The sequence below is a fragment of the Perca flavescens genome, chromosome 16 (assembly GCF_004354835.1).
Source record: "Perca flavescens isolate YP-PL-M2 chromosome 16, PFLA_1.0, whole genome shotgun sequence".
Lineage (NCBI taxonomy): Eukaryota > Metazoa > Chordata > Actinopteri > Perciformes > Percidae > Perca > Perca flavescens.
Window position 1 is genome coordinate 15,538,189 of NC_041346.1, and position 26,256 is coordinate 15,564,444.

The window sequence follows — 26,256 nt, forward strand, 5'->3', positions numbered from 1 at the left end:
GTACTTTTAATGTTTATAATGAAAACATATGATTGTGTGCCTCATTTCGGGGGACCTCTGTACAAACTGGAGAAGAAAACAATAAAAAATTGCACTGTACTGCATTCAGATGCGTGAAACATGTTGTGTTTTGTATTTCATTCCTCACATTTAGTGTGACATCTCTGCATACACTCTTTCTCAGTTTTAAAGTTGTTCTGGTTGCCCTTACACCCTCCATAGATGAAAAGCTGGCAGCTCCTTGAGGAGGAGTTGTAGAAGTAACGTTGAACGTAAGCATGACATGGACCTTTTTTTGGTGTTTGTTCACAGACCTCTACAAAAAGAAAGAGATAACGCAAGTAACACAGAGAGACAACTATTAGTTAGAACTTGACTGTAAAAAATGTCACATGTACAGTAGTGTATGGTTTGTACTTTTAGATCCTGTGATCAATATCAGAACCAGGATCTCTCTTCCATTCAGCACACACTTATTATCAGCACTGTTCAATTAGTGTACCATGTTAATCAACTGAGTACATATAAGTTGATCTCTACCCTGTTGCTATGAGTTGCATTAAAGTCCTCATTCATATAAGTGTCCATGGCTAAACATCTTTAAGCTGCACAGTACTTTTTTGTTAATCTGAATATAATAAAAAACATGATTATGTGCATCATATCTGGGCAGCTGATTACAAACTAGGACAATAAAATAATAAAAAAGCAAAAATAAGCATTACACTCTACTGTGTGTGAAACATGTTGTATTTTGTATTTCACTCCTCACCATCAGTGTGACATTCCTGCACACACTCTTTCTCAGTTTTAAAGTTGTTCTGGTTGCCCCCACACCCTCCATAGATGAAAAGCTGGCAGCTCATTGAGGGGGAGTTGTAGAAGTAACGTGGAATGGTAGCATGACATAGACCTATTTTTGGTGTTTGTTCACAGACCTCTACAAGGAGAGATACAGGAAGAAGCACAGGGAGACAAACAATAGTTAGTTCTTGACTCTAAAATACATCAAATATTGTGTATGGTTTGTACTTTTAGTTCCTATGATCAATATCAGAACCAGGATCTCTCTTCTATTCAGCACACACTTATTATCAGCACTGTTCAATTAGTGTACCATGTTAATCAACTGAGTACATATAAATTGATCTCTACCTTGTTGCTATGAGTTGCATTAAAGTCCTCATTCATATAAGTGTCCATGGCTAAACATCTTTAAGCTGCACAGTACTTTTTTGTTAATCTGAATATAATTTTTAAAAAAATATGATAATGTGCATAATTTCTGGGCACCTCATTACAAACTAGAACAATAAAATAATAAAAAAGCAAAAATAAGCATTACATTCTACTGTGTGTGAAACATGTTGTATTTTGTATTTCACTCCTCACCTTCAGGACATTTCTGCATACACTCTTTCTCAGTTTTAAAGTTGTTCTGGTTGCCCCCACACCCTCCATAGGTGAAAAGCTGGCAGCTCATTGAGGAGGAGTTGTAGAAATAACGTGGAACGTAAGCACGACATTGACCTATTTCTGGTGTTTGTTCACAGACCTCTACAAGGAGAGATACAGGAAGAAGCACAGAGACAACCAATAGTTAGTTCTTGACTCTAAAATACATCAAATGTTGTGTATGGTATGTACTTTTAGTTCCTGTGATCAACATTACGTGGAATGATAGCATGACATGGACCTATTTTTGGTGTTTGTTCACATACCTCTAAGAAAAGAGAGAGATAACGCAAGTAACACAGAGAGACAACTATTGGTTAGAACTTGACTGTAAAAGACATCACATGTACAGTAGTGTATGGTTTGTACTTTTAGTTCCTGTGATCAACATCAGAACCAGGATCTCTCTTCTATTCAGCACACACTTATTATCAGCACTGTTCAATTAGTGTACCATGTTAATCAACTGAGTACATATAAGTAGATCTCTACCCTGTTGCTATGAGTTGCATTAAAGTCCTCATTCATATAAGTGTCCATGGCTAAACATCTTTAAGCTGCACAGTACAGTACTTTTTTGTTAATGTGAATATAATAAAAAACATATGATCATGTGCATCATTTCTGGGCAGCTGATTACAAACTAGGACAATAAAATAATAAAAAAGCAAAAATAAGCATTACACTCTACTGTGTGTGAAACATGTTGTATTTTGTATTTCACTCCTCACCGTCAGTGTGACATCTCTGCATACACTCTTTCTCAGTTTTAAAGTTGTTCTGGTTGCCCCCACACCCTCCATAGGTGAAAAGCTGGCAGCTCATTGAGGAGGAGTTGTAGAAGTAACGTGGAAAGTAAGCTTCACATGGACCTATTTCTGGTGTTTGTTCACAGACCTCTACAAGGAGAGATACAGGAAGAAACACAGAGACAACCAATAGTTAGTTCTTGACTCTAAAATACATAAAATATTGTGTATGGTTTGTACTTTTAGTTCCTATGATCAATATCAGAACCAGGATCTCTCTTCTATTCAGCACACACACACTTATTATCAGCACTGTTCAATTAGTGTACCATGTTAATCAACTGAGTACATGTAAGTTGATCTCTACCCTGTTGCTATGAGTTGCATTAAACTCCTCATTCATATAAGTGTCCATGGCTAAACATCTTTAAACTGCACAGTACTTTTTTTGTTAATCTGAATATAATAAAAAACATATGATCATGTGCATCATTTCTGGGCAGCTGATTACAAACTAGGACAATAAAATAATAAAAAAGCAAAAATAAGCATTACACTCTACTGTGTGTGAAACATGTTGTATTTTGTATTTCACTCCTCACCGTCAGTGTGACATCTCTGCATACACTTTTTCTCAGTTTTAAAGTTGTTCTGGTTGCCCCACACCCTCCATAGGTGAAAAGCTGGCAGCTCATTGAGGGGGAGTTGTAGAAGTAACGTGGAATGGTAGCATGACATGGACCTATTTCTGGTGTTTGTTCACAGACCTCTACAAGGAGAGATACAGGAAGAAGCACAGAGACAACCAATAGTTAGTTCTTGACTCTAAAATACATCAAATATTGTGTATGGTTTGTACTTTTAGTTCCTGTGATCAACGTCAGAACCAGGATCTCTCGTCTATTCAGCACACACTTATTATCAGCACTGCTCAATTAGTGTACCATGTTAATCAACTGAGTACATGTAAGTTGATCTCTACCCTGTTGCTATGAGTTGCATTAAAGTCCTCATTCATATTTACGTGTCCATGGCTAAACATCTTTAAGCTGCACAGTACTTTTTTGTTAATCTGAATATAATAAAAAAAATATATGATAATGTGCATCATTTCTGGGCACCTCATTACAAACTAGGACAATAAAATAATAAAAAAATAAAAAATAAGCATTACACTCTACTGTGTGTGAAACATGTTGTATTTTGTATTTCACTCCTCACCTTCAGGACATTTCTGCACACACTCTTTCTCAGTTTTAAAGTTGTTCTGGTTGCCCTTACACCCTCCATAGGTGAAAAGCTGGCAGCTCATTGAGGAGGAGTTGTAGAAGTAACGTGGAATGGTAGCATGACATGGACCTATTTCTGGTGTTTGTTCACAGACCTCTACAAGGAGAGATACAGGAAGAAGCACAGAGACAACCAATAGTTAGTTCTTGACTCTAAAATACATCAAATGTTGTGTATGGTTTGTACTTTTAGTTCCTGTGATCAACATTATGTGGAATGATAGCATGACATGGACCTATTTTTGGTGTTTGTTCACAGACCTCTACAAAAAGAGAGCGATAACGCAAGTAACACAGAGAGACACTATTAGTTAGAACTTGACTGTAAAAGACATCACATGTACAGTAGTGTATGGTTTGTACTTTTAGTTCCTGTGATCAACATTAGAACCAGGATCTCTCTTCTATTCAGCACACACTTATTATCAGCACTGTTCAATAAGTGTACCATGTTAATCAACTGAGTACATATAAGTTGATCTCTACCCTGTTGCTATGAGTTGCATTAAAGTCCTCATTCATATTTACGTGTCCATGGCTAAACATCTTTAAGCTACACAGTACTTTTTTATTAATGTGAATATAATAAAAAACATATTATTATGTGCATCATTTCTGGGCAGCTGATTACAAACTAGGACAATAAAATAATAAAAAAGCAAAAATAAGCATTACACTCTACTGTGTGTGAAACATGTTGTATTTTGTATTTCACTCCTCACCGTCAGGGTGACATTTCTGCACACACTTTTTCTCAGTTTTAAAGTTGTTCTGGTTGCCCCCACACCCTCCATAGGTGAAAAGCTGGCAGCTCATTGAGGAGGAGTTGTAGAAGTAACGTGGAAAGTAAGCTTCACATGGACCTATTTCTGGTGTTTGTTCACAGACCTCTACAAGGAGAGATACATGAAGAAACACAGAGACAACCAATAGTTAGTTCTTGACTCTAAAATACATCAAATATTGTGTATGGTTTGTACTTTTAGTTCCTGTGATCAACATCAGAACCAGGATCTCTCTTCTATTCAGCACACACTTATTATCAGCACTGTTCAATTAGTGTACCATGTTAATCAACTGAGTACATATAAGTTGATCTCTACCCTGTTGCTATGAGTTGCATTAAACTCCTCATTCATATAAGTGTCCATGGCTAAACATCTTTAAACTGCACAGTACTTTTTTTGTTAATCTGAATATAATAAAAAACATATGATCATGTGCATCATTTCTGGGCAGCTGATTACAAACTAGGACAATAAAATAATAAAAAAGCAAAAATAAGCATTACACTCTACTGTGTGTGAAACATGTTGTATTTTGTATTTCACTCCTCACCGTCAGTGTGACATCTCTGCATACACTTTTTCTCAGTTTTAAAGTTGTTCTGGTTGCCCCCACACCCTCCATAGGTGAAAAGCTGGCAGCTCATTGAGGGGGAGTTGTAGAAGTAACGTGGAATGGTAGCATGACATGGACCTATTTCTGGTGTTTGTTCACAGACCTCTACAAGGAGAGATACAGGAAGAAGCACAGAGACAACCAATAGTTAGTTCTTGACTCTAAAATACATCAAATATTGTGTATGGTTTGTACTTTTAGTTCCTGTGATCAACGTCAGAACCAGGATCTCTCGTCTATTCAGCACACACTTATTATCAGCACTGCTCAATTAGTGTACCATGTTAATCAACTGAGTACATGTAAGTTGATCTCTACCCTGTTGCTATGAGTTGCATTAAAGTCCTCATTCATATTTACGTGTCCATGGCTAAACATCTTTAAGCTGCACAGTACTTTTTTGTTAATCTGAATATAATAAAAAAAATATATGATAATGTGCATCATTTCTGGGCACCTCATTACAAACTAGGACAATAAAATAATAAAAAAATAAAAAATAAGCATTACACTCTACTGTGTGTGAAACATGTTGTATTTTGTATTTCACTCCTCACCTTCAGGACATTTCTGCACACACTCTTTCTCAGTTTTAAAGTTGTTCTGGTTGCCCTTACACCCTCCATAGGTGAAAAGCTGGCAGCTCATTGAGGAGGAGTTGTAGAAGTAACGTGGAATGGTAGCATGACATGGACCTATTTCTGGTGTTTGTTCACAGACCTCTACAAGGAGAGATACAGGAAGAAGCACAGAGACAACCAATAGTTAGTTCTTGACTCTAAAATACATCAAATGTTGTGTATGGTTTGTACTTTTAGTTCCTGTGATCAACATTATGTGGAATGATAGCATGACATGGACCTATTTTTGGTGTTTGTTCACAGACCTCTACAAAAAGAGAGCGATAACGCAAGTAACACAGAGAGACACTATTAGTTAGAACTTGACTGTAAAAGACATCACATGTACAGTAGTGTATGGTTTGTACTTTTAGTTCCTGTGATCAACATTAGAACCAGGATCTCTCTTCTATTCAGCACACACTTATTATCAGCACTGTTCAATTAGTGTACCATGTTAATCAACTGAGTACATATAAGTTGATCTCTACCCTGTTGCTATGAGTTGCATTAAAGTCCTCATTCATATAAGTGTCCATGGCTAAACATCTTTAAGCTGCACAGTACTTTTTTATTAATGTGAATATAATAAAAAACATATGATCATGTGCATCATTTCTGGGCAGCTGATTACAAACTAGGACAATAAAATAATAAAAAAGCAAAAATAAGCATTACACTCTACTGTGTGTGAAACATGTTGTATTTTGTATTTCACTCCTCACCGTCCGTGTGACATCTCTGCATACACTTTTTCTCAGTTTTAAAGTTGTTCTGGTTGCCCCCACACCCTCCATAGGTGAAAAGCTGGCAGCTCATTGAGGAGGAGTTGTAGAAGTAACGTGGAAAGTAAGCTTCACATGGACCTATTTCTGGTGTTTGTTCACAGACCTCTACAAGGAGAGATACAGGAAGAAGCACAGGGAGACAACCAATAGTTAGTTCTTGACTCTAAAATACATCAAATATTGTGTATGGTTTGTACTTTTAGTTACTATGATCAATATCAGAACCAAGATCTCTCTTCTATTCAGCACACACTTATTATCAGCACTGTTCAATTAGTGTACCATGTTAATCAACTGAGTACATATAAGTTGATCTCTACCCTGTTGCTATGAGTTGCATTAAAGTCCTCATTCATATAAGTGTCCATGGCTAAACATCTTTAAGCTGCACAGTACTTTTTTGTTAATCTGAATATAATAAAAAAAATATATGATAATGTGCATCATTTCTGGGCACCTCATTACAAACTAGGACAATAAAATAATAAAAAAGCTAAAATAAGCATTACACTCTACTGTGTGTGAAACATGTTGTATTTTGTATTTCACTCCTCACCTTCAGGACATTTCTGCACACACTCTTTCTCAGTTTTAAAGTTGTTCTGGTTGCCCTTACACCCTCCATAGGTGAAAAGCTCGCAGCTCATTGAGGAGGAGTTGTAGAAGTAACGTGGAATGGTAGCATGACATGGACCTATTTCTGGTGTTTGTTCACAGACCTCTACAAGGAGAGATACATGAAGAAACACAGAGACAACCAATAGTTAGTTCTTGACTCTAAAATACATCAAATATTGTGTATGGTTTGTACTTTTAGTTCCTGTGATCAACATCAGAACCAGGATCTCTCTTCTATTCAGCACACACTTATTATCAGCACTGTTCAATTAGTGTACCATGTTAATCAACTGAGTACATATAAGTTGATCTCTACCCTGTTGCTATGAGTTGCATTAAAGTCCTCATTCATATAAGTGTCCATGGCTAAACATCTTTAAGCTGCACAGTACTTTTTTATTAATGTGAATATAATAAAAAACATATGATCATGTGCATCATTTCTGGGCAGCTGATTACAAACTAGGACAATAAAATAATAAAAAAGCAAAAATAAGCATTACACTCTACTGTGTGTGAAACATGTTGTATTTTGTATTTCACTCCTCACCGTCCGTGTGACATCTCTGCATACACTTTTTCTCAGTTTTAAAGTTGTTCTGGTTGCCCCCACACCCTCCATAGGTGAAAAGCTGGCAGCTCATTGAGGAGGAGTTGTAGAAGTAACGTGGAAAGTAAGCTTCACATGGACCTATTTCTGGTGTTTGTTCACAGACCTCTACAAGGAGAGATACAGGACGAAGCACAGGGAGACAACCAATAGTTAGTTCTTGACTCTAAAATACATCAAATATTGTGTATGGTTTGTACTTTTAGTTACTATGATCAATATCAGAACCAAGATCTCTCTTCTATTCAGCACACACTTATTATCAGCACTGTTCAATTAGTGTACCATGTTAATCAACCGAGTAAGTTGATCTCGTACCTGTAGCATTGAACAGAGGAGCTTTGAGCAGAGTTGCATCCTCCACATCTGCAAGAGCCACAGAGGACTCCACCTGTATCACAGCCACAGACAGACATGGTCAGAGATACATGACATGTAAATCCTCTTGTAGACATGTTCCACATAACATTCTTTCAAACTTGTTTCAAGATTATCTTAAACACTTTCTCTAATTTGGTTGACAACATCACATATTCTGTAATGTCTTGTCAAAGCATTTCACTGAAACGAGCATAACAAAACGTGAGACATACCTATCCAATTATTTTTCTTTCTTTTTTTTTTATAGCTACAGCATTAAATCAAAGATAGTTATGCTTGTCCTGTGTTCTGTTTTACTGGTTCTACTGGTTTACTATTTATTATTATTACTGAGCCAGGATCAGCGACAACATGAAAATGCTGCACAGATGTTACAGTATTAAAACAGACATATGGCTTGAAATAATAAACCTTTCATTCACTGTTGCTATAAAAAACCAGTATGACAGAATAACAAGAGACAGTGAATAAAAGAATATGATAATCCACAAAACCTCTGGAATGGTCTACCTATATATGCAAGAACAGCTCGGACCATTGAAACAATCAAGTCCTTGCTTAAGACCCATTACTATGCATTGGCTTTCAATTCAAGTTGAGCTTTGATATCTTGACCTTTTTCTACTGTTGGATATTTTGTATTGTATATTGTGTATTGTTTGATTTTGATGTTTTGATTTTGGACCTTGTTAAGCACTTTGGTCAACTATGGTTGTTTTTAAACATGCTATATAAATAAAATTGAACTGAACTGAACTGAACAAAAAGTACAAGAATGGCCATAAAGGAAGAATAGATAATCATAATCATAATTATAAAAACAGCTACGGTCAGAGATACATGACATTTAAATCCTCTTCTGTAATATCCCACACTACATTCTCCTGAACGTGTTTCAAGATTAGCGTAAACACTTTCCAATTCAGTTGACCATATCACACATTCTGTAATGTCTTATTACACTTAAGCTCAATCACATGCTTTACAAGTGAAATATTCATATCCAAAACCTTTCTTTTTGAAATATCTGCAGCATTAAATCAAAGGGAAATTGTACTTGCCCTGTTCATTTAAAATCTGATAAACCTGTTAATTATCTGATAAAGAACCAGTATGGCAGCCTTACAATAGACAATAAAAGAAAAGAAAAAAATGACATGTACTGTATATAATGAACAAAAAAGAAGGATATAAACTAATTTACAAAAACAGCTGCGGAGCTCAGCCACTCACCTGATCCCCATCAACAGAGACCCCCTGGAGGGTCCAGGTCCACCCCAGGAGCAGCACAGAAACCAGAATCATTGCTTTCTCCATCTTAACACTTCTGTCCTGCTGTGTCTGAAGTTCTGAGAGCCTGAATTGATGGAAATATAACTATCTACTTACTTCTTATATTACTCCCCAGCCCAGTACATTGACCTATTAGACTTATTTGTGTTATGCTGACCCCATATGTATTTACTCTCACGGCCAAACAAATAAATGAGTAAAACATCATCTAATGTGGTTGAACAACTTAGACATTGGATGTTAACATCACAAATCAAAGTTTGTTTAACCCTCCTGTTATCCTCAAATTTACTAACATCTGTTATCCTTGGGGTCAATTTGACCCCAGGATTACAAACCTCCAGAAAATTTTGGTAATTAAAAATCTTTTACCAAATCACCAAAACAATCTCAGCAAATTTGTGTAAAATGTTCATATTTTCTATGTTTTATACAGCTAAAACAGCCTGGGGTCAAATTGACCCCAAGGAACACCGATGCATACAAAATGCATACAGGACATTGAAAATATCATCCTGTTAATGTTTACCCAGTTGTCCCCATTACATTAGGAAAAGTCATGTCAAGCACTTTTTTAGAGATGTTAAACATTGAATGGGGTCAAATTGACCCCAAGCATAACATGAGGGTTAATTCACTGTAATCCCACACAGTGTTGCTAAATGAAAGGCAATATGGAATGGCAATCAAAGCCAGTTATTTTAACCCAACAATAAACTATTGTTTAATGTGGACAAAATGTTTCATTTAAAGTTCAACTAAAATACATTAGATTTAAAGGAAAGAAAAAAAGATATGTGTGTGTTGTGTGTTGTGTGTGTGTGTGTGTGTGTGTGTGTGTGTGTGTGTGTGTGTGTTTAGATTTCAATGGGATCATGTGTGTCTCTTGATATAAACTAACATTGTAAGTGTTGGTAAGGGCTATGTTGGAGCCATTTTACCACTTTGTTTGTATAGGCTAGTATGTTGGTTATGTCAAGGTGCAGTTTTATGTTTGAGCACTGGCTGGTAGCCTCGTGAGACCGTCCTGATCAAAGTCCTTGAAATCCATTCTGCAGTAAGCGTCATATAGCCATGGTAAAAAGAAAACAAGGCAGTTTAATTAATTTCGGTTTTACTAAGACATAGTGTAGCGATGACGTTAATAGCACGACCAATTCACATGCTGCGATGTTATTAGCACACCTCCCATCGGGGTGACAAGGCAAGAAGAAGCTGAAGAAATAATGTCCTCTGGCTGAAGATTATCCTAATCCCTCTTGTTCCTCTCTCTCCCGTTTAATTGGAAAAGTCCTATTATTATGGACCTTATCTGATAAGCGTTTCTGCTTCATTAGAGCCTATAAGGAAAAAGCTTAACGTGGTTGAATGTAGCAGGACTACCTAAACAGCAATCAATGATCACCAAATTTCAGCAGAGCGGCTGTGTCTGTGCCTGTCCTGTGGGGGTTTTAAAAAAAAGTGGTGGGTACAAAGTGACTCATGACGAAATGTGGTGGGCACACGTACCCACCGTCCCCACCGAAATCTACGCCTATGTTTGTCGTGTCAGTTTGGTCAGTGTTTCAGTTGTTTGACAAGGAAACTAAACCAGAAATTAAATTAAATGGACTCTATGCTTGTGCGACGGTAAGCAGGCCGTTACTACTGGAAATAAATGGGTCACAGCACCGAAATGCAGACAAATTGTGGACATTGATTATTGGCATGCAGAACACGCATCCAAGCAAGTTCTCCCCTGATCCCACCGTATTGGCCTAATATAGGAGTTGATAAAAGACTCTACAGGCTATCTTCATAGTTCACAATACAAAACAATGAAGGGAGATGGAAAACATAGATTGAACATTCAACCCATGAAAAAAAAATTCTAACAACATTAAACCAAAAAATGGTTTTGTGTTAGAGTTTGTGTTATTCTAAAATTCAACATAATTTTTTTTTAATGCAAATGTATATTGATTTCAGATATTGTTCTCCTTGATTACTGGTTACTAATAATCAGTATCGGCCCTGAAAAAACATTTCAATCGACCCCTATGTGCAATAAAAGAGTAATTCATGTGTGTAATCATTCCTCCTTTCCATATTAGTCATGTAGAAATCCCTTCATGACCCAACTGTAAAAATAGTGGACAAAAAAACCACACTCGTTTCATGCAAAGATTTATTCTAAAGTTAAGTTGAAGCTAATATGAGGCCTCTGTGTGTAGGTTTAGTGTTTAGTCCCAGCAACAGACAATGTCTGCAGAAAATTTGACTTTGAAAATACCTACATGACTCATGAAGCTTCCAGTCAACATTAGAATGTATTTTTACACAGAATCAGGACAGTGAATTTTGTCCTCCATCTCTAACAGTGGAGTCACGTTAAGAAGGGATGACACAGCCAGTATAGACAGAAAGAATCATTCCATCCACCAGTAACTCTCAACATATTGACATGTGAGAGCTGTATCAAGACAAACTTGGAAAAATGGCTGCAAATGGAATAATATATGCATGGCGACATTTTCGAAAGGCATGCTGTTTTATTACTTTAAAAAACTTGAATTGTAACAATGGAGTTGTATTCATATTTTTGACCATTACTAACTGAAAATGAGGCATCTTGTAAATTTCAGGTTCATGAGTTGTAATTCTGTTAAAGGTACACTATTTATTTTTTTACTAATGAAATAACATGCCTTTTGAAAATGTCACCATGCATATATTATTCCATTAGCAGCAGTTACTTTAAGAATCTGAAAAAAGGTTCTTAAAAGTGCAAATAACAGAAAATATATAAATAAAATACAAAATGTAACATCTAGGAATCAAAGACAAATAATGTTCAAAAATGTGCAAATTGATAACGTGCACAAAAAGATATATAACACAATAAAGGAAAGGGGAAAAGCCAAAAAGCATAATATGAGCACTTTAATAAAATAAATAGTAATTGACAGGGTCTGTTAAAATGTCTCTCATCCTGTTCTTTCTGTCTGTTGTAGCCTTACTTTTTAGGAATGGAAGACCTCAAATCATAGGGCTACAACACAGACACATATGTTTCCCGAACACTGGAATAAACAATAATATGAGGGACTCATACCTGACGCAAACCTTCCTCAATCATGTGTAATGACCATATTGACTGGAGGGAGAAAGTGAGGTGTCCCTTAAAGTAGCTCAACAGCGCTACGTCCCCGTCCCCCCCTGCTGGAGCCCTCTGGTATTACTACTCTTAAAACAGAACACATCAAACAGAAGAAAGCATGAAAATACTGTAATACAACGGCTACAGCAGACAACATTATAACCATAAATATGATAAGCTAAATGATAAACTGAAATGCTTTAATGTCAGAATATATAAAACAAAAAATGAGGACATTAAATGTTAATACTACTACTTCATCTGACTGATCTGGTAATGCACATTATCTGTCACGCCACCACACAGCAAACAATCACAGGGTCAGAAAAGTGTTCCTATTAGATGAATAACTCCTGATCTAAGAGAGTGCAGATGTTGAGAAATGCAAACATTATCACTCGGCACATAATATACAGCAGACACATATAACTAGTTTACTGTGATAAAGGTCTTTAAACTAGTGGTTTGTCATCTGGGCTATAGGAGTAACTTATCTATAAGCATGGCCAGAGCAAGTTATCAGTTGGTTGTCAAAATCTGTAATAGATGTCCTTCCAATTATCATTGCTAAAACATCTGTGTGTACCATATGTGATGGTATAACTGATATCTTAAATGAGGAGCTGAAAAAGGAGGATGTCCATGATTTTTGTCTTGTGTCATTTTTGTATGTATATATGGAGGAAGAAACTGCATACGCAGAAAGTGACAGGTTAATAAAAATAACAAACAAGAGGCACCAGAGAAACAGAGTCATGACTTGTTTTATTACTGATCTGTTGTAGTATAACTTCACATATCCTGTGAGTGCCGAGACAACATCATGTTACTTTATTGTGCCCCTTAAGTGATGGCTGGTTCATGTTGCATCTTTGTATCATGATAAGCAGCGATGTTTCCTCATTCCTCACTCAGTTTGCCTTCAGGAGCTCTCCCTCTGTAAAAGAGCAAAAAAACAAAAATAAATGTTGTCATCATATGTGGGTGGAGATTTAATGTGTTATGCATCTCCTTTATCATCTCACCATCATTCACCACCCCGCAGTACTCGTCACACTCGGCCTTGCTGTAGAACTTGTTGGCGTTGCCCTGGCAGAAGCCCTGTTTGTAAGGCACGCACAGTCCAACGGTGGAGTCAAAGGCCCAGATGGGTGGCTGGCCTGTGCAGGGTTGGGCTGCCATGGGCAGACGGCACACAGCTGTGAAGACAGAACAAAGGAGCATTGATATTTTCATGTATTTTCAGTTTTTTTTTTTTTTTTTTTTTCTTTCTTAAATTTCACAGCATCATAACAGGCAGTATTACTTAATTCTGGCCTACATATGGGAAACCTAGCAAAGAGAGCCTCATCAAACACAATCAACAGTATTTGTGGGTGGGTTTGCTATTGTAGTCTATATCCGCAACAATTAAATGCCAATTTCAAATTTTAAAAAGAAAAATGGTTAAAAATACCAACAAAACAAAATACTGCACTTAAAATAAACTGGCAATGGGCCAAAATATTAATGTTGCATGTATTGTATAATCTTCCCATACATGTATGCAGATGTTTTATTTTGTATTTCACTCCTACCCTCAGTGCGACATCTCTGCAGGCACTCTCTCTCATTTTCAAAGTTGTTCTGGTTGCCCAAACACCCTCCGTACTTGAAGAGTTCACAGCTCATTAGGGATGAGTTGTAGTAGTAACGCTGGTGCATCCCAAAACATGGTCCTGTATCTGGTGCTGCTTTACAGGCCTCTACGAGGAGAGAGAGGGAGAGAATAGAAGGAGGAAGGATATATGCCCATTAGTTGCAACATCAGAATCAGGATCTCTTATTTTCCATTCAACACACATCCATTTTCATGAATGTGCTATGCTGTAGGATATATCTAAGAGTATCAGGGTTATTCAACTGAGTAAGCTGATCACTTACCGGTTCCATTGAAAAGAGGTGTATCATCACCAGAACCCTCAACGTCTGCAGGAGCCAAAGAAGGCACCACATTTCTTTTCATCCGCTGTATCACAGCCGCAGACAGACTTAGTTAGAGATACAAAGACACCTGAACCCCAAATATACCGTTTAAATGTCTCTTTCACAATCAACAGATGTCTCGTAAAGCAACAGCCTTAAATGCACTGTCCACATTAGCACACTCTAAAAGAGACACATTTTTATGTTATTTTATACTTATGCTAATACATCTGAAGTTGTTCTTGATTCTGAACTTCATACTGGAATACTACTACTGCTGGAAGGGATTTATTTTATATATACAGTATATATAAATATAAAAAGAAAATCCTCATTCACCCCATCCTGGGCGGTCCTTTTCCTTCAAGCTCGGGTCCTCTACCTGAGCCTGAAGGTTCTGTGCAGTATCTTAGCTGTTCTTACGACTGCGCTCTTCTGGACAGAGATCGCAGATGTTGTTCCTGGAATTTGCTGGGCCACTGTCCCAGTTTGGGGGTTACAGCCCTGAGTGCTCCAATTACCACTGGAACCACTGTTACATTCACTTTCCACATCTCCTCTAGCTCCTCTCTAAGCCCTTGGTATTTTTCAAGCTTCTCATGTTCCTTCTTCTTGATGTTGCTGTTGCTTGGGATTGCTACATCTATCACAACTACCTTCTTCAGCTGTTTGTCGACCACCACGATGTCCGGTTGGTTAGCCGTCACCATTTTATCACTTCGGATCTGGAAGTTCCACAGGATCTTAGCTCTGTCATTCTCTGCCACCTTTGGAGGTGCCTCCCACTTTGACCTTGGGACTTCCAGCCCATACTAGGCACAGATGTTCCTGTACACTATGCCAACCACTTGGTTATGGCGTTTCAGGTATGCCGTACCTGCCTGCATTTTACACCCCGCTGTTACGTACTGGACTGTCTCAGGGACATCTTTACACAGCCTGTACCTGGGGTCTGGTATGGTAGACCCCGGCCTCTATTGATCTTGTGCTGATCTGTGATCTGTTGGTGGTACGTGCTATGCAGGGGCTTGTCCTTCCATGATGGTTCCTCCTCTCCCCCTGCCTCCTCATCATCACCATGTATCTGCTGCTTGGCTCTGACATTATATATATACAGTACAGGCCAAAAGTGTGGACACACATTCTCATTCAATGCGTTTCCTTTTTATTTTCATGACTATTTACATTGTAGATTCTCACTGAAGGCATCAAAACTATGAATGAACACATATGGAATTATGTACTTAACAAAAAAGTGTGAAATAACTGAAAACATGTCTTATATTTTAGATTCTTCAAAGTAGCCACCCTTTTCTATTTATTAATAAGGGAAAACATTCCACTAATTAACCCGGACAAAGCACACCTGTGAAGTGAAAACCATTTCAGGTGACTACCTCATGAAGCTCATTGAGAGAACACCAAGGGTTTGCATAAAGAGTTATCTAAAAAAGCAAAGGGTGGCTACTTTGAGGAATCTAAAATATAAGACATGTTTTCAGTTATTTCACACTTTTTTGTTAAGTACATAATTCCATATGTGTTCATTCATAGTTTTGATGCCTTCAGTGAGAATCTACAATGTAAATAGTCATGAAAATAAAGAAACACATTTAATGAGAAGGTGTGTCCAAACTTTTGGCCTGTACTATATATATATATATATATATATATATATGTATATATATATTTATATATTTTGAATTTGTTAAATCTTGTTTAAATACAATATAATCCAAACATGCATGGTAAAACTATTTAGTTTAGATTAACTAAATGTATTTTGAGTACCTGAGGCTCGGGCTGAGCTGAGGGCTCTGCCACCAGCTCTCCAGGAACACAGTCACCTGCAAGGTTTTAAATGAAAAGGTATCATATAGACACCCATGCACTTTTTGGCCAAACAATTTACTCTTTTAATGTCTTTGATTGTGTTGATGTATACGTTTGTATGCTGCAAAAATAAATCTGCTCTTTTCGGACAATAAATATGAACTGTTTCATGAAGAGTGATGGTACCATTTCTCTCCGTAAACCTTCATCGCTCATTCAAATATCATCTGAATGTTTCATCTTTAGAGGTCTGTGCAATTGTGTGCGATAATCTGTGTTGTACCTCTGTTCTGCTTAATGATAATAGTGTTATCACTCATTCCCTGTTGTCTGACCAGTGTTTTGAAGTCAGCCAGCACAGTGTCTCTCACAGCCATAGTTCGACCTGAAGAGAACAGAGTAAGACAGATGAAACAGATGTCAACAAATACTTTAACACGGTGTAAAGGGTTTGAATATAATATATTCATGTCATAAAATAGTCTATCTTAACATAAATGAGGGGGGAAATAATAATACTTGATTTAAATAAATGGTATACAATACATGGTGTTTAAAATGATACAGGCCACTGAAAAAGCATATAATAAATAAAATACATGGTTTGGTTTGCTGTTTAGGTTTATTTAACAGCATTAAAGCTGAACTAGAATTAATAATATAGTGAAATGTTCTAGTGCATCTATGAAGAGTGTCCACTCACTGTAAAGCTTAACTGAGGTGCTCTTATCCCCTGATGATTTCTGTTTGCTCATTATCACTATCGCATACTCATTGTAGTTTGTGTGAACCACGTAGGCATCCACGTCTGCCCTCCACTCTGTGGAAAGGACAGAAGAGATACCTTTAAAAACGGACAGCATGAACTGAAAAGAGAGCTGTATCACTGCAGGATTAATACAGAGGGAGACATACTGGCAACATGGTAGGAGAATCGTCCTGGAGTAGTAGTCAACTCATAGTCCCCAGACATCTCCTTACATGTTCCTTGTCTGCACGAACACCAAAAATAACAAATTTAGATATAAACTGATACACAGACCATATGAAGAATAAAAAGTTCTCCTGTGTGTGTAAATCTTTTCAGAATTATATATATAATTATTTTAAATGCATTAATGTGTAAGCATTATTAATGTTGCAGCTGGTAGAATTTTAACCACTTTACTGGTTAGTAGCCTAATCTATATTACATCATAATTTATTATATTTTGTATTAATAATCTGATCTGCCTTGTGGAGTAAAAAGTACATGTTACCTCCTGAACTATAGTGGAGTAAAAGTATAAAGTGACAGAAACTGTACTTGAGTAACTGTACTTAGTTACTTTCCACCACTGGATTTTACACTTTGGATAATTTACTGAATGCTGTTGGACCAAAATACTATCAGGATTAGCCAATGTGTGTGCATAATATGATTTATATAATATATAATATATGCATTTGTTAACATATCCATGTATTTTTTCTCTTTGATATCAAATATGTCATATTGAATTAAATACATTTCCTAAAATGTTTTAAGGAATAAAATGTTTAGAGAGAGTCAAAGTGTAAAAAGGGTTAGAGTTTGAATTTGAATTAAAAATGCATACCAGTAAATTTTAATTTATCTAAAAGTATTTTCTTGTTTTTTCCAACTCTCAAAAACATGCTTTTTGATTCTTAATTTGTGCACTTCTTACCAACCTGAGTACAGTTCGAGTCATTTTGAGTTTGCCTTGAGTGGTGCCTCTCTGCAGTACCAATTTACCGATGGCTGCCTCTCCCCTAGGACGTCGCATATGGGGACATGTACTTGCCACAGCAACATCATGCCATGTTCCCAAAAACTGTTAGAAAGAGGAACCGTTATATATTTACATTTTACTAACTTAATACACATACAACCTATAACTGACATAGGTACTGTTGGTTCAGTATAACAGAGCAAAAACCCCCAAAAGTTTATCTTACTTTATTAAATAAACACAAAGTGCTATACAAATAAAAATGCTACAAAATGAAAATATTGAATACAATTTAGTTATACAAGTTAGATTATTTTAACTTTACTCAAATAATAGAACAACCCACTAGAATTACACATCGTTCTCACTCTCGAATTGATTTAATTTTCACCAGTAAACCGGAAAGAATCACAAACACCCATAATTTATTAACAGGTCTCTCAGACCATAATGCAATTTTTTTTTCTAGAAAGATTAAACGTCTAGAAAATATATGTCATACTTCAACAAACTGTACGACTAATATGACAATTCCCAAGGATCAACTAGAATAAGTGGGTAGAGCTTTGAACGATATTAACTGGACTGGCCTCATGAATTGCAGGGATGCTGATGCTAGTAGTGACTTATTTCTCACAAAAGTTAAAGAGGTTATCCTCTCTTTCTCCAGGAGGGGGAGCCATGGGAGAAAGAAGTCCAACTCTCTCCCCTGGCTTAACTCTGCCTGTTTAAAGCTAATGAAGCACAGGGATCAGTTACTCAGAAAGTCTATTAAGTCTGGCCTTAATATAGACAGACTTGATTTTACAGGAGCTAGAAATAAAGTAACGTCTGAATTACGGAAGGCCAAAGCAAACTTTTTTATTCAAATTATAGAAAACGCTAGAGGTAACAGTAAAAAAATATGGCACAACATTAATAAATTGACAGGGAAACAACCCAAGCGAGAAAATAAAGGCTTGGAATTAAAAATCAACAATCAACTGGTGAGCGACCCAGTAGTTCTGGCACAAGGGCTTAATTTCTTCTTTATTAAATCAATAGAAGATTTGGTGAAAAATTTCACATTTGAAGGTTCTGATCAGCAGGTTGCTACTTTATCTGACAATAATCAGTCCACGAAATAACAGAATTAGAAGTTATTGATATCATTATGGCTTTGAACAATTCTAAAGCCAAGGATATTTATGGGTTCGATACTAGCTTGATAAAATCAAATAAGGACGCTTTAGCGCCTCCAATTACGTACCTGGTTAATTTATCTATAAAAAACTCAATTGTCCCTAAAGCGTGGAAATTGGCCTCAGTAACCCCAGTATTTAAAGCTGGGGATAAATCTGACATAAATAACTATAGACCAATTAGTATTTTACCTATAATCTCTAAAATAATTGAAAAATGGGTTGTTAAACAACTCATTGAATTTCTTAGAAACAGTCAAACATCTTTACATCCCATGCACTTTGGGTTTCGCCCATGCCATTCAACCAAGACTGCATTGGCTTTATTTATGGAAAAGATCAAATGTTTTTAGATTTAAAAAGAGCTTTCGACACCGTCAATCACAGTGTGCTGCTATCTAAATTGTCCCGTTTCGACTTTTCGGTTCAAGCTATTAAGTGGTTTCTTTCGTACCTGTCTCACAGAGAGCAATGCACTGTGGTGGACGGGATTAGTTCTGTCTACATGGGTTGTCCAGTGGGGGTCCCTCAAGGGTCCATACTGGGGCCCATTTTATTTTCATTATATATAAATGACCTGAATATTGTTTAAATGTTGATGTTCAGCTTTACGCCGATGACGCTGTAATTTTTACTGAAGGAAAAAATCCTGAGGATACACATATAAAAACGTGGCTCAATAGATCATGTCTTATTTTAAATGCTAAAAAAACTGTTTGTTTATATTTGTCGAAGCAGCCTTCTACCATTACGCCTTCTCAATCCGGGGTGTTTTTGGGTACAGCGGAGTTGGAAGTTGTTAATGAGTTTAAATACTTGGGCGTGATTATAGATTCCAAACTTTCTTTCAAAAATCATGTTAAAATGATTATCAACAGAATTAAATTCAGTCTTTGTAATTTTAAGCAAATTAGAGGATCTCTGTCAGAGACGGCAGCTCTGATGTTCTTGCACTCAATGATATTTTCACATCTAAATTATTGCATCACCAGCTGGTCTATGTCAGGTTCTACTATCCTAAAACCAGTTGAGCTTTTGTACAAAAAGGCACTCAAAACTCTAGATAAAAAACCTTTTTCTTACCATCATTGCAACATTTTAGAGAAATATAACTTGCTAACTTTTGACAATTTTTGTAAATTTTCCTCAATATGCTTAGTTTATAAAGTACTGCATGGCTTGGCACCACCGCCATTGCAAGAATTTATTAAATACAGACAGACTCGGATTACTAGAGCTGTTGTAAACAGGGACTGTGAGCTTCCTTTTAGAAAAACTTCTTTTAGCCATAATGCACTATTAAAGGTAGTGCATTATGGAACACACAACCCCCAACTATAAGGGAATGTCCCACTTTGGCCACCTTTAAGAGCCAGGTAAAGGAATGGCTCAGAGCTAACCAAACGTGCAATCACTTCTGACTGCATGCTGTACCGTATTAGCCCAGGGAGTGTGCTGGTGAAATGCGTCTTCATCTTAACACTTACTAATAAATTGTCTTGTTTGCTTTTTTTGTTGTTGTTGTTTATTTTGTTTTTCCTTGTTTCACATAACAAATGTTATTACTTGTATATATTTTGTCTTAAAACTAACCACGTATGGGTCACCCCTACTCGTATGTCGTACCGTATTAGTTTAGTGAAACATATGTATGTTGAGCCTCTGTTTTAACATTTATTAATAATTTTTGTTTTTTTCATCCTGTTTTATCCTGTTTTATATAGCAGATGTTAATAGTGTTTATCTTATGTCCTGTTATTGTAATTTATATCTGCCAACTGGGACTACAGATGGAAATTAGCCTTTGGGCTATAATCTGGCACTTTTACGTGTACTGCTGTACATGTTCATTAAATGTGCATTGTCCTTAAATAAAAAAATAAAAAAAAACATTATTAGTTTTAACTGGTAGTTTTAACTTCTTGCTACACTTAATGTCCTCCAGATACAAATATGTAGCTACACCTGGCTTATCCTCTGATACCCCTTTTTTTGCCAATGCGCTGATTTTGCCATAGCATTATGCTAATAATATGGAAAGCCCCACCCTGCAAGTTGACAGGATTGGTTCTGTAGGTATGTGAGGTATGAAACCCTGGCTGTTTGAATCCATGTTTTTGAGACTGTCAATGGTGCAGCTCCAAGGAGGAAATGCTCAGTCATGGCATTTTTGTTTTTGCTCATGATATATCTTGTAGCATATAAAAACAATATGGAAATGATAATAAGATTAAAAACTTTATTTTTCAATGGAAGGGGCTTTAACACTCCAGAGACACACTAATAGAGGGCACCTACTCGGTCGTCTGCAATTTACTAGAGATAAGGAGCACTTTAAAGAGCTCATTAGAATAGATCGCACAATAAAAATCTTCAGGACACGAAATCTCACTATATGCAGACAATGTACTTACTTATATGCTCTTAATGTAACTGAAACGAGCCCGAAATGCTTTAACATTTTCTACATTTCACACATAAAGATCATAGGAGGTTTTATCTTCTATTCAAGATTTTTAGGTCATTAGTTAATGAAGGTTTCCATTGCAGGGTGAAACATTCCATACCCTTAAATATTAAGCAAAACGTATTACTCTAATAACAGACAGAATAGGGTGGAAAAGAGAACATACTAACTACTGTGCTTCTGCCTTTTACTTCATAACAAAAATAACATGAAAGTCTGCCAAACTCACCCGGGCCAGATTAAAGTTCTCCTGTGTGGTGTAGAGAGGATCTGGGAGTACAGGGACCCCCTGAAGGGCCCATGACCACCCCAGGACCAGCAGGGAAACCAGAATCACTGTTTTCTGCATCCTATCAGCCTGTCTGTCCACTCGTCTTTGAGAGGACTGATGTCTGAGTCACTGAATCCCAGATAAGGGCCACCTCCTCACCGTTCTGACACCCCCTCTCAACTCTTCAAATGGGGACAGGGCATTGACCTATGTTTTGTATGCACTCACTCCCACAGCCAAGTAAAGAACAAACAAGCAAAAGAGCAAAGTTCTGCTTATCTGTCTCTTACCTTTTGCTCTTACTTGCCTGGACAGTTTAAACATTGGACTTCAGAGTTTTGGCAAAACCAACAAATCAATATTGTGTCTGTAATCTATACTTTGTTTTTTGTTTTTACTTGCAGGAAAGAACATTCATTCTCTTAACTACTGAGCGACAGGGATTTTACAGTTTCAGTACTAATTATTCCTTAATGGTTGGCTGGTGGGAATAGAGCTCTACCAAGTCAAGTTTGCATTTATTTCTTTGTTTGGTTTATTTTATGTTTGGTTTATTTTATGTTTGAAAAATGAGATTCAAACAAACGAACAAACAAAAGAACAAATAAAATAACTTACTTTTAAATACCCTGAAACTATGAGCAAATAGTGTTTTAATGCTACAGCAACATCTCCTCTTCTCTCCCACTCACCACTACAGGAACTATAGTGTTCCAGCACTGTTAGTTCAGGAAACCCATTTTAAATCAATGCTATAGGCAGACAGGCTTGAGTCTCTGCTGTGTATTTGATCGTGTGATGAGCACCAACCTCAGACCCTGCTGGCCTCAAAACTATCTGCAGCTCCAAACACACATACCCTAGTTGACTGTGTGTATTTGTGTGTGTGTGTGTGTGTGTGTGTGTGTGTGTGTGTGTCGAAATCAGGCCAGAGGATGTGGCTGTGCTCCAACACGCCTTTATACCAGGATCAACATCTGTTTAACATGTCTTTTTTACCAATTGCCAGTCTGAACATGAACTACATACTGTATTTGCTATTCAACTGACATGCAACAGCCTGAACTCACCAGGGTCCCAAATCAGAGAAATCTGTTCTCATAACCCCCACGGCCCAGACTCTCATTAAACTACATTATTGCTCGTTATAAATATGCCCATGAGTGATTTTGATATTTTGAAAAGGCATAGATCCAGATCATGCAGTTTCATACTTAAACTTACCATATCTGAAGAAATTAAAAGCTAAGCACATGTCTTGGACTTAAATGAGGCCGTGTTATGAGTCAAAACTGCTGGCTTTTGAATATTTGCCACCTTCTCAACAGTTGCGGTAAAATATTATAGTATGGGTTTCAGTACTCTGAAAGATCCAATGCACTCAGACAAACACTTAATCACTTTATTTGCAAAGCGTGTATACATTACAATTACTTTTGCATACCAAGCATTTAAGTATAGAAAATACAATACAATAGTGATATAGAAACATTTGGTATCCATTTAGTGCTGTATCCATAGGAAGTCAGTACTAAAAAAAACATGTTGTGGGGGTCTTCAATGTTTTTTAAGCCAAGGACCCCTTATCTGAGAGAGGGATGGAGCAGGGACCCCCTACTACATATTTTATAAAATTAAGTTGAATGATAAACTGGGCCTACAATAAAATCCTAAAGCCTTTATACACACCTTCTTAGTGCATAGAAAACTAAGCTATAAAAAGAATTGTTGGTATGAGTATATAAATCATGTTTTAATGTTAAACATTGAGTGAGACAGTGAATCGTTAGGATTAACTTTATCTGTGGATTTTAGGGACTTTACCTAGAGGTCAGTAGGCCTATGATCAATGTCTTTTTTTCACAAATAGACTGATTTATATTTGCTAATAATTAGCTGGATTCATGTTAAAGCTTTAGTGCATAATCTTTTTTTATATTAATGAACGTCTGTTACATTCAAGACATTGCCAAATGAGTTGTTACAAAGCTAATTAAGACTATCAGCTTCACTCAACTCTCTGTATTTCTCAGCATGGTTGTGTTTAGAAATTGGTGGCGTCTGGCGGCTTTCACGTGCAGATAATCACCTCTTCTGAAGAGTCCGTCATGTTTTTTTTTATCCTGTCATTACTTAGAATTCCTCATGGGAGCGACAGAAACAACGCACTATAGTTATAAGACATTTTCATTTTTGAAAAAACTTTCAAAAGTTGCAAAGGAACTCATTTTGCCAGATGATGGTCTAGTACCGAAAACGTTGCCTACTATTACATTTATTTTTTTCAAGTTAGGCAGTGTGCGGGAGTTTCTTTGCTACGTTTGACCTACTCTGATCACGTTATAGATGTGCATGTTCTGTACTTACAAAACATAACTTAAAAATTAACAATAATTTGGCGGTGGCATTGGACGTTGAAGATCTCTGGTTTAATCAATTGAGAACAATGTTTGTTACACTCTGCATTAGTGTGACAACATGATAGTCTGGTTTGAGTAATAATCCTCCTCTTCAGTTATTCCACATGAACTGTAACAGCAAACAAAGCCAAAGTTGGACAGACTTACAAAATGTCATATGTTTTTTACATTTTAATATTTGTAGTAGGTAAGTAATCAAATCAAGTTTATTTCTAGAGCACAATTATTTCTTTCAGCTGACCATTGTGCTGAACAGAAAAGAAAATATTAGCTTGTCAATCTTGATGTACTGAAGGCAAGAATGACTTTTTTCCATATCGTGGAAGGATAGCATTGGCTTGAGTTTGGAAATAAATATGTCCTGTCATCTCTCTATTGTACACTGTCTACCAAAGGCAAAAAAAGTAAATAAAATAGCAATGACATTGAATATATGTGAAAATACCCTTGATAGTTACACTGTTTCCATGGGCTACCATGTGATCTGTGGGAACCTGAGTGAGTGTATAATTAGTGTAATTAAACATTGATTAGTGTCTAATTACTGTAATCTTTAAAAATTGTCCTCTCACCTGGTTAAACATTACCAGGGTACTTCTCTTGTGCAGGAACCACAGGTGGCACTGTGTTTTTTTCCCACCTCTTGGGATCAAAAACCTGAATGATAGACATGCAAAGTAACCACAACCGGTGACTGATTTATACAAATACAGATTTGTGATATCAGTTTGCAAATGTCATTTCAGCACATCTGAGAAGCACGTACCTGAGGCTCAGTAGTGACGGGCGTTGTCATCTGCTCACCAGGAACACACTCACCTGGGAAGACAGTAAGATGGAGAGGGGGGGGGGGGGTCTGTTCCTGTGTGTCAATGAAAGCCATAGAAAATGAAATTCATGTTTCAAACTTACGGGATGGTTTTAGGGAGGACCAGGTATCATCAGCATAAGTGTGTGTGTGTCACCTTTGTTCTGATTTATGACGATAGCATCATCAGTCACTCCATGTTGTCTGACCACCGTTTTGAATTCATCCAGCACAGCGGTCCTCACACTCATAGTTCGACCTGAAGAGGACACAGATTATATTACACAGACTGATTCATATATTGAATGAAAAACAACACATTTATACAAAAAGTACAACAAATTAACATATTGATACATTCAATTGTCACCCACTATAAAGTTTGACTGTGGTGGTTTTAATCCCTGAGGGTTTCTCTGTGCTCAGCAGAAGCATCATTGCGTACTCATCATAATTGGAATGAACCACAAAGGAATCCACGTCTGCTCCAAACCCTGCAGACAGGAAAGTGTTCACAATAAATTGCATGACAGAGTTAGTTTAGCATGACTAAAACCTTGCCAATGTATACAATTAGATAATAATAAAAAAAAGGATGGGGAGTGGAAAGCTGGATAAATATACTTGCAACATGGTGGAAGAATCGTCCTGGAGTCTTGGTCAAACTATAGTCTGTGGACGTCTGCTTACATGAGCTATTCCTACATGCAGGGCACACAGACATGCAAACACAGCACAGGTAAAACTCTGAATGGGACATACTTTAAACTACTAGAATGCATATAAGTCTTTACCTGAAAATAGTGGCTGTCATTGTGAAGTTGCTCTCAGAGGCAACATGTTGCAGCTCCAATGCAACAATGACAGGGTTTCCCCTCTTGCGCTGCATGTAGTGAGGACAAGTAGAAACCACTGCTAACTCATACCACTTCCCCATGAACTGCACGGGACACAGAAATATTTATTGTATAGCAAAGCATAGCACATGACATAAATATACAGGGGAAGGGGAAAATTATAACAACAGATCTTTTAGTCATCTATAAATTAAATAATAAAATCTGTATTTCAGCCTATGCTCACCCGGCAAAGATCAAAGTTCTCCTGTGGGAGAGGTTCTGACAGCACGGGGACCGCTTGCAGGATCCAGACCGAACTCAGCACCAGCAGAGACACCAGACTCACCGCTCTCTTCATCCTCTCAGGCCCTCTGGGTCCAACTGATTTACTTGGTT

At 37.0% G+C, this 26,256-nt stretch overlaps 3 protein-coding genes across 3 annotated transcripts; all 3 read right to left on the reverse strand.

Annotated features, from left to right (window-relative positions):
- Window positions 1-137: 137 nt before the first annotated feature.
- LOC114571325 (carboxypeptidase inhibitor SmCI) lies at window positions 138-3,516 on the reverse strand. The gene is given in 7 exon segments (XM_028602226.1): window positions 138-316; window positions 773-940; window positions 1,393-1,557; window positions 2,187-2,354; window positions 2,807-2,866; window positions 2,869-2,973; window positions 3,426-3,516. Coding segments are annotated over 7 exon segments (936 nt in total).
- Window positions 3,517-13,091: 9,575 nt separating this feature from the next.
- On the reverse strand, window positions 13,092-21,871 carry LOC114570833 (protein AMBP). The gene is made up of 10 exons (XM_028601409.1): window positions 21,752-21,871; window positions 17,834-17,976; window positions 17,057-17,133; window positions 16,845-16,961; window positions 16,425-16,526; window positions 16,100-16,155; window positions 14,267-14,351; window positions 13,921-14,088; window positions 13,369-13,542; window positions 13,092-13,280 (listed from the first exon to the last, which is right to left on the reverse strand). The coding sequence occupies exons 1-10, from the start codon at window positions 21,869-21,871 to the stop codon at window positions 13,255-13,257; spliced, it is 1,068 nt and encodes a 355-aa protein (XP_028457210.1). The 3' UTR covers window positions 13,092-13,254.
- Window positions 21,872-24,789: 2,918 nt separating this feature from the next.
- On the reverse strand, window positions 24,790-26,218 carry LOC114571326 (protein AMBP). The gene is made up of 7 exons (XM_028602227.1): window positions 26,105-26,218; window positions 25,816-25,961; window positions 25,646-25,722; window positions 25,396-25,515; window positions 25,179-25,280; window positions 24,980-25,032; window positions 24,790-24,870 (listed from the first exon to the last, which is right to left on the reverse strand). Exons 1-7 carry the CDS (start codon window positions 26,216-26,218, stop codon window positions 24,790-24,792), a joined length of 693 nt encoding a protein of 230 aa, XP_028458028.1.
- Between the last annotated feature and the right edge of the window lie 38 nt (window positions 26,219-26,256).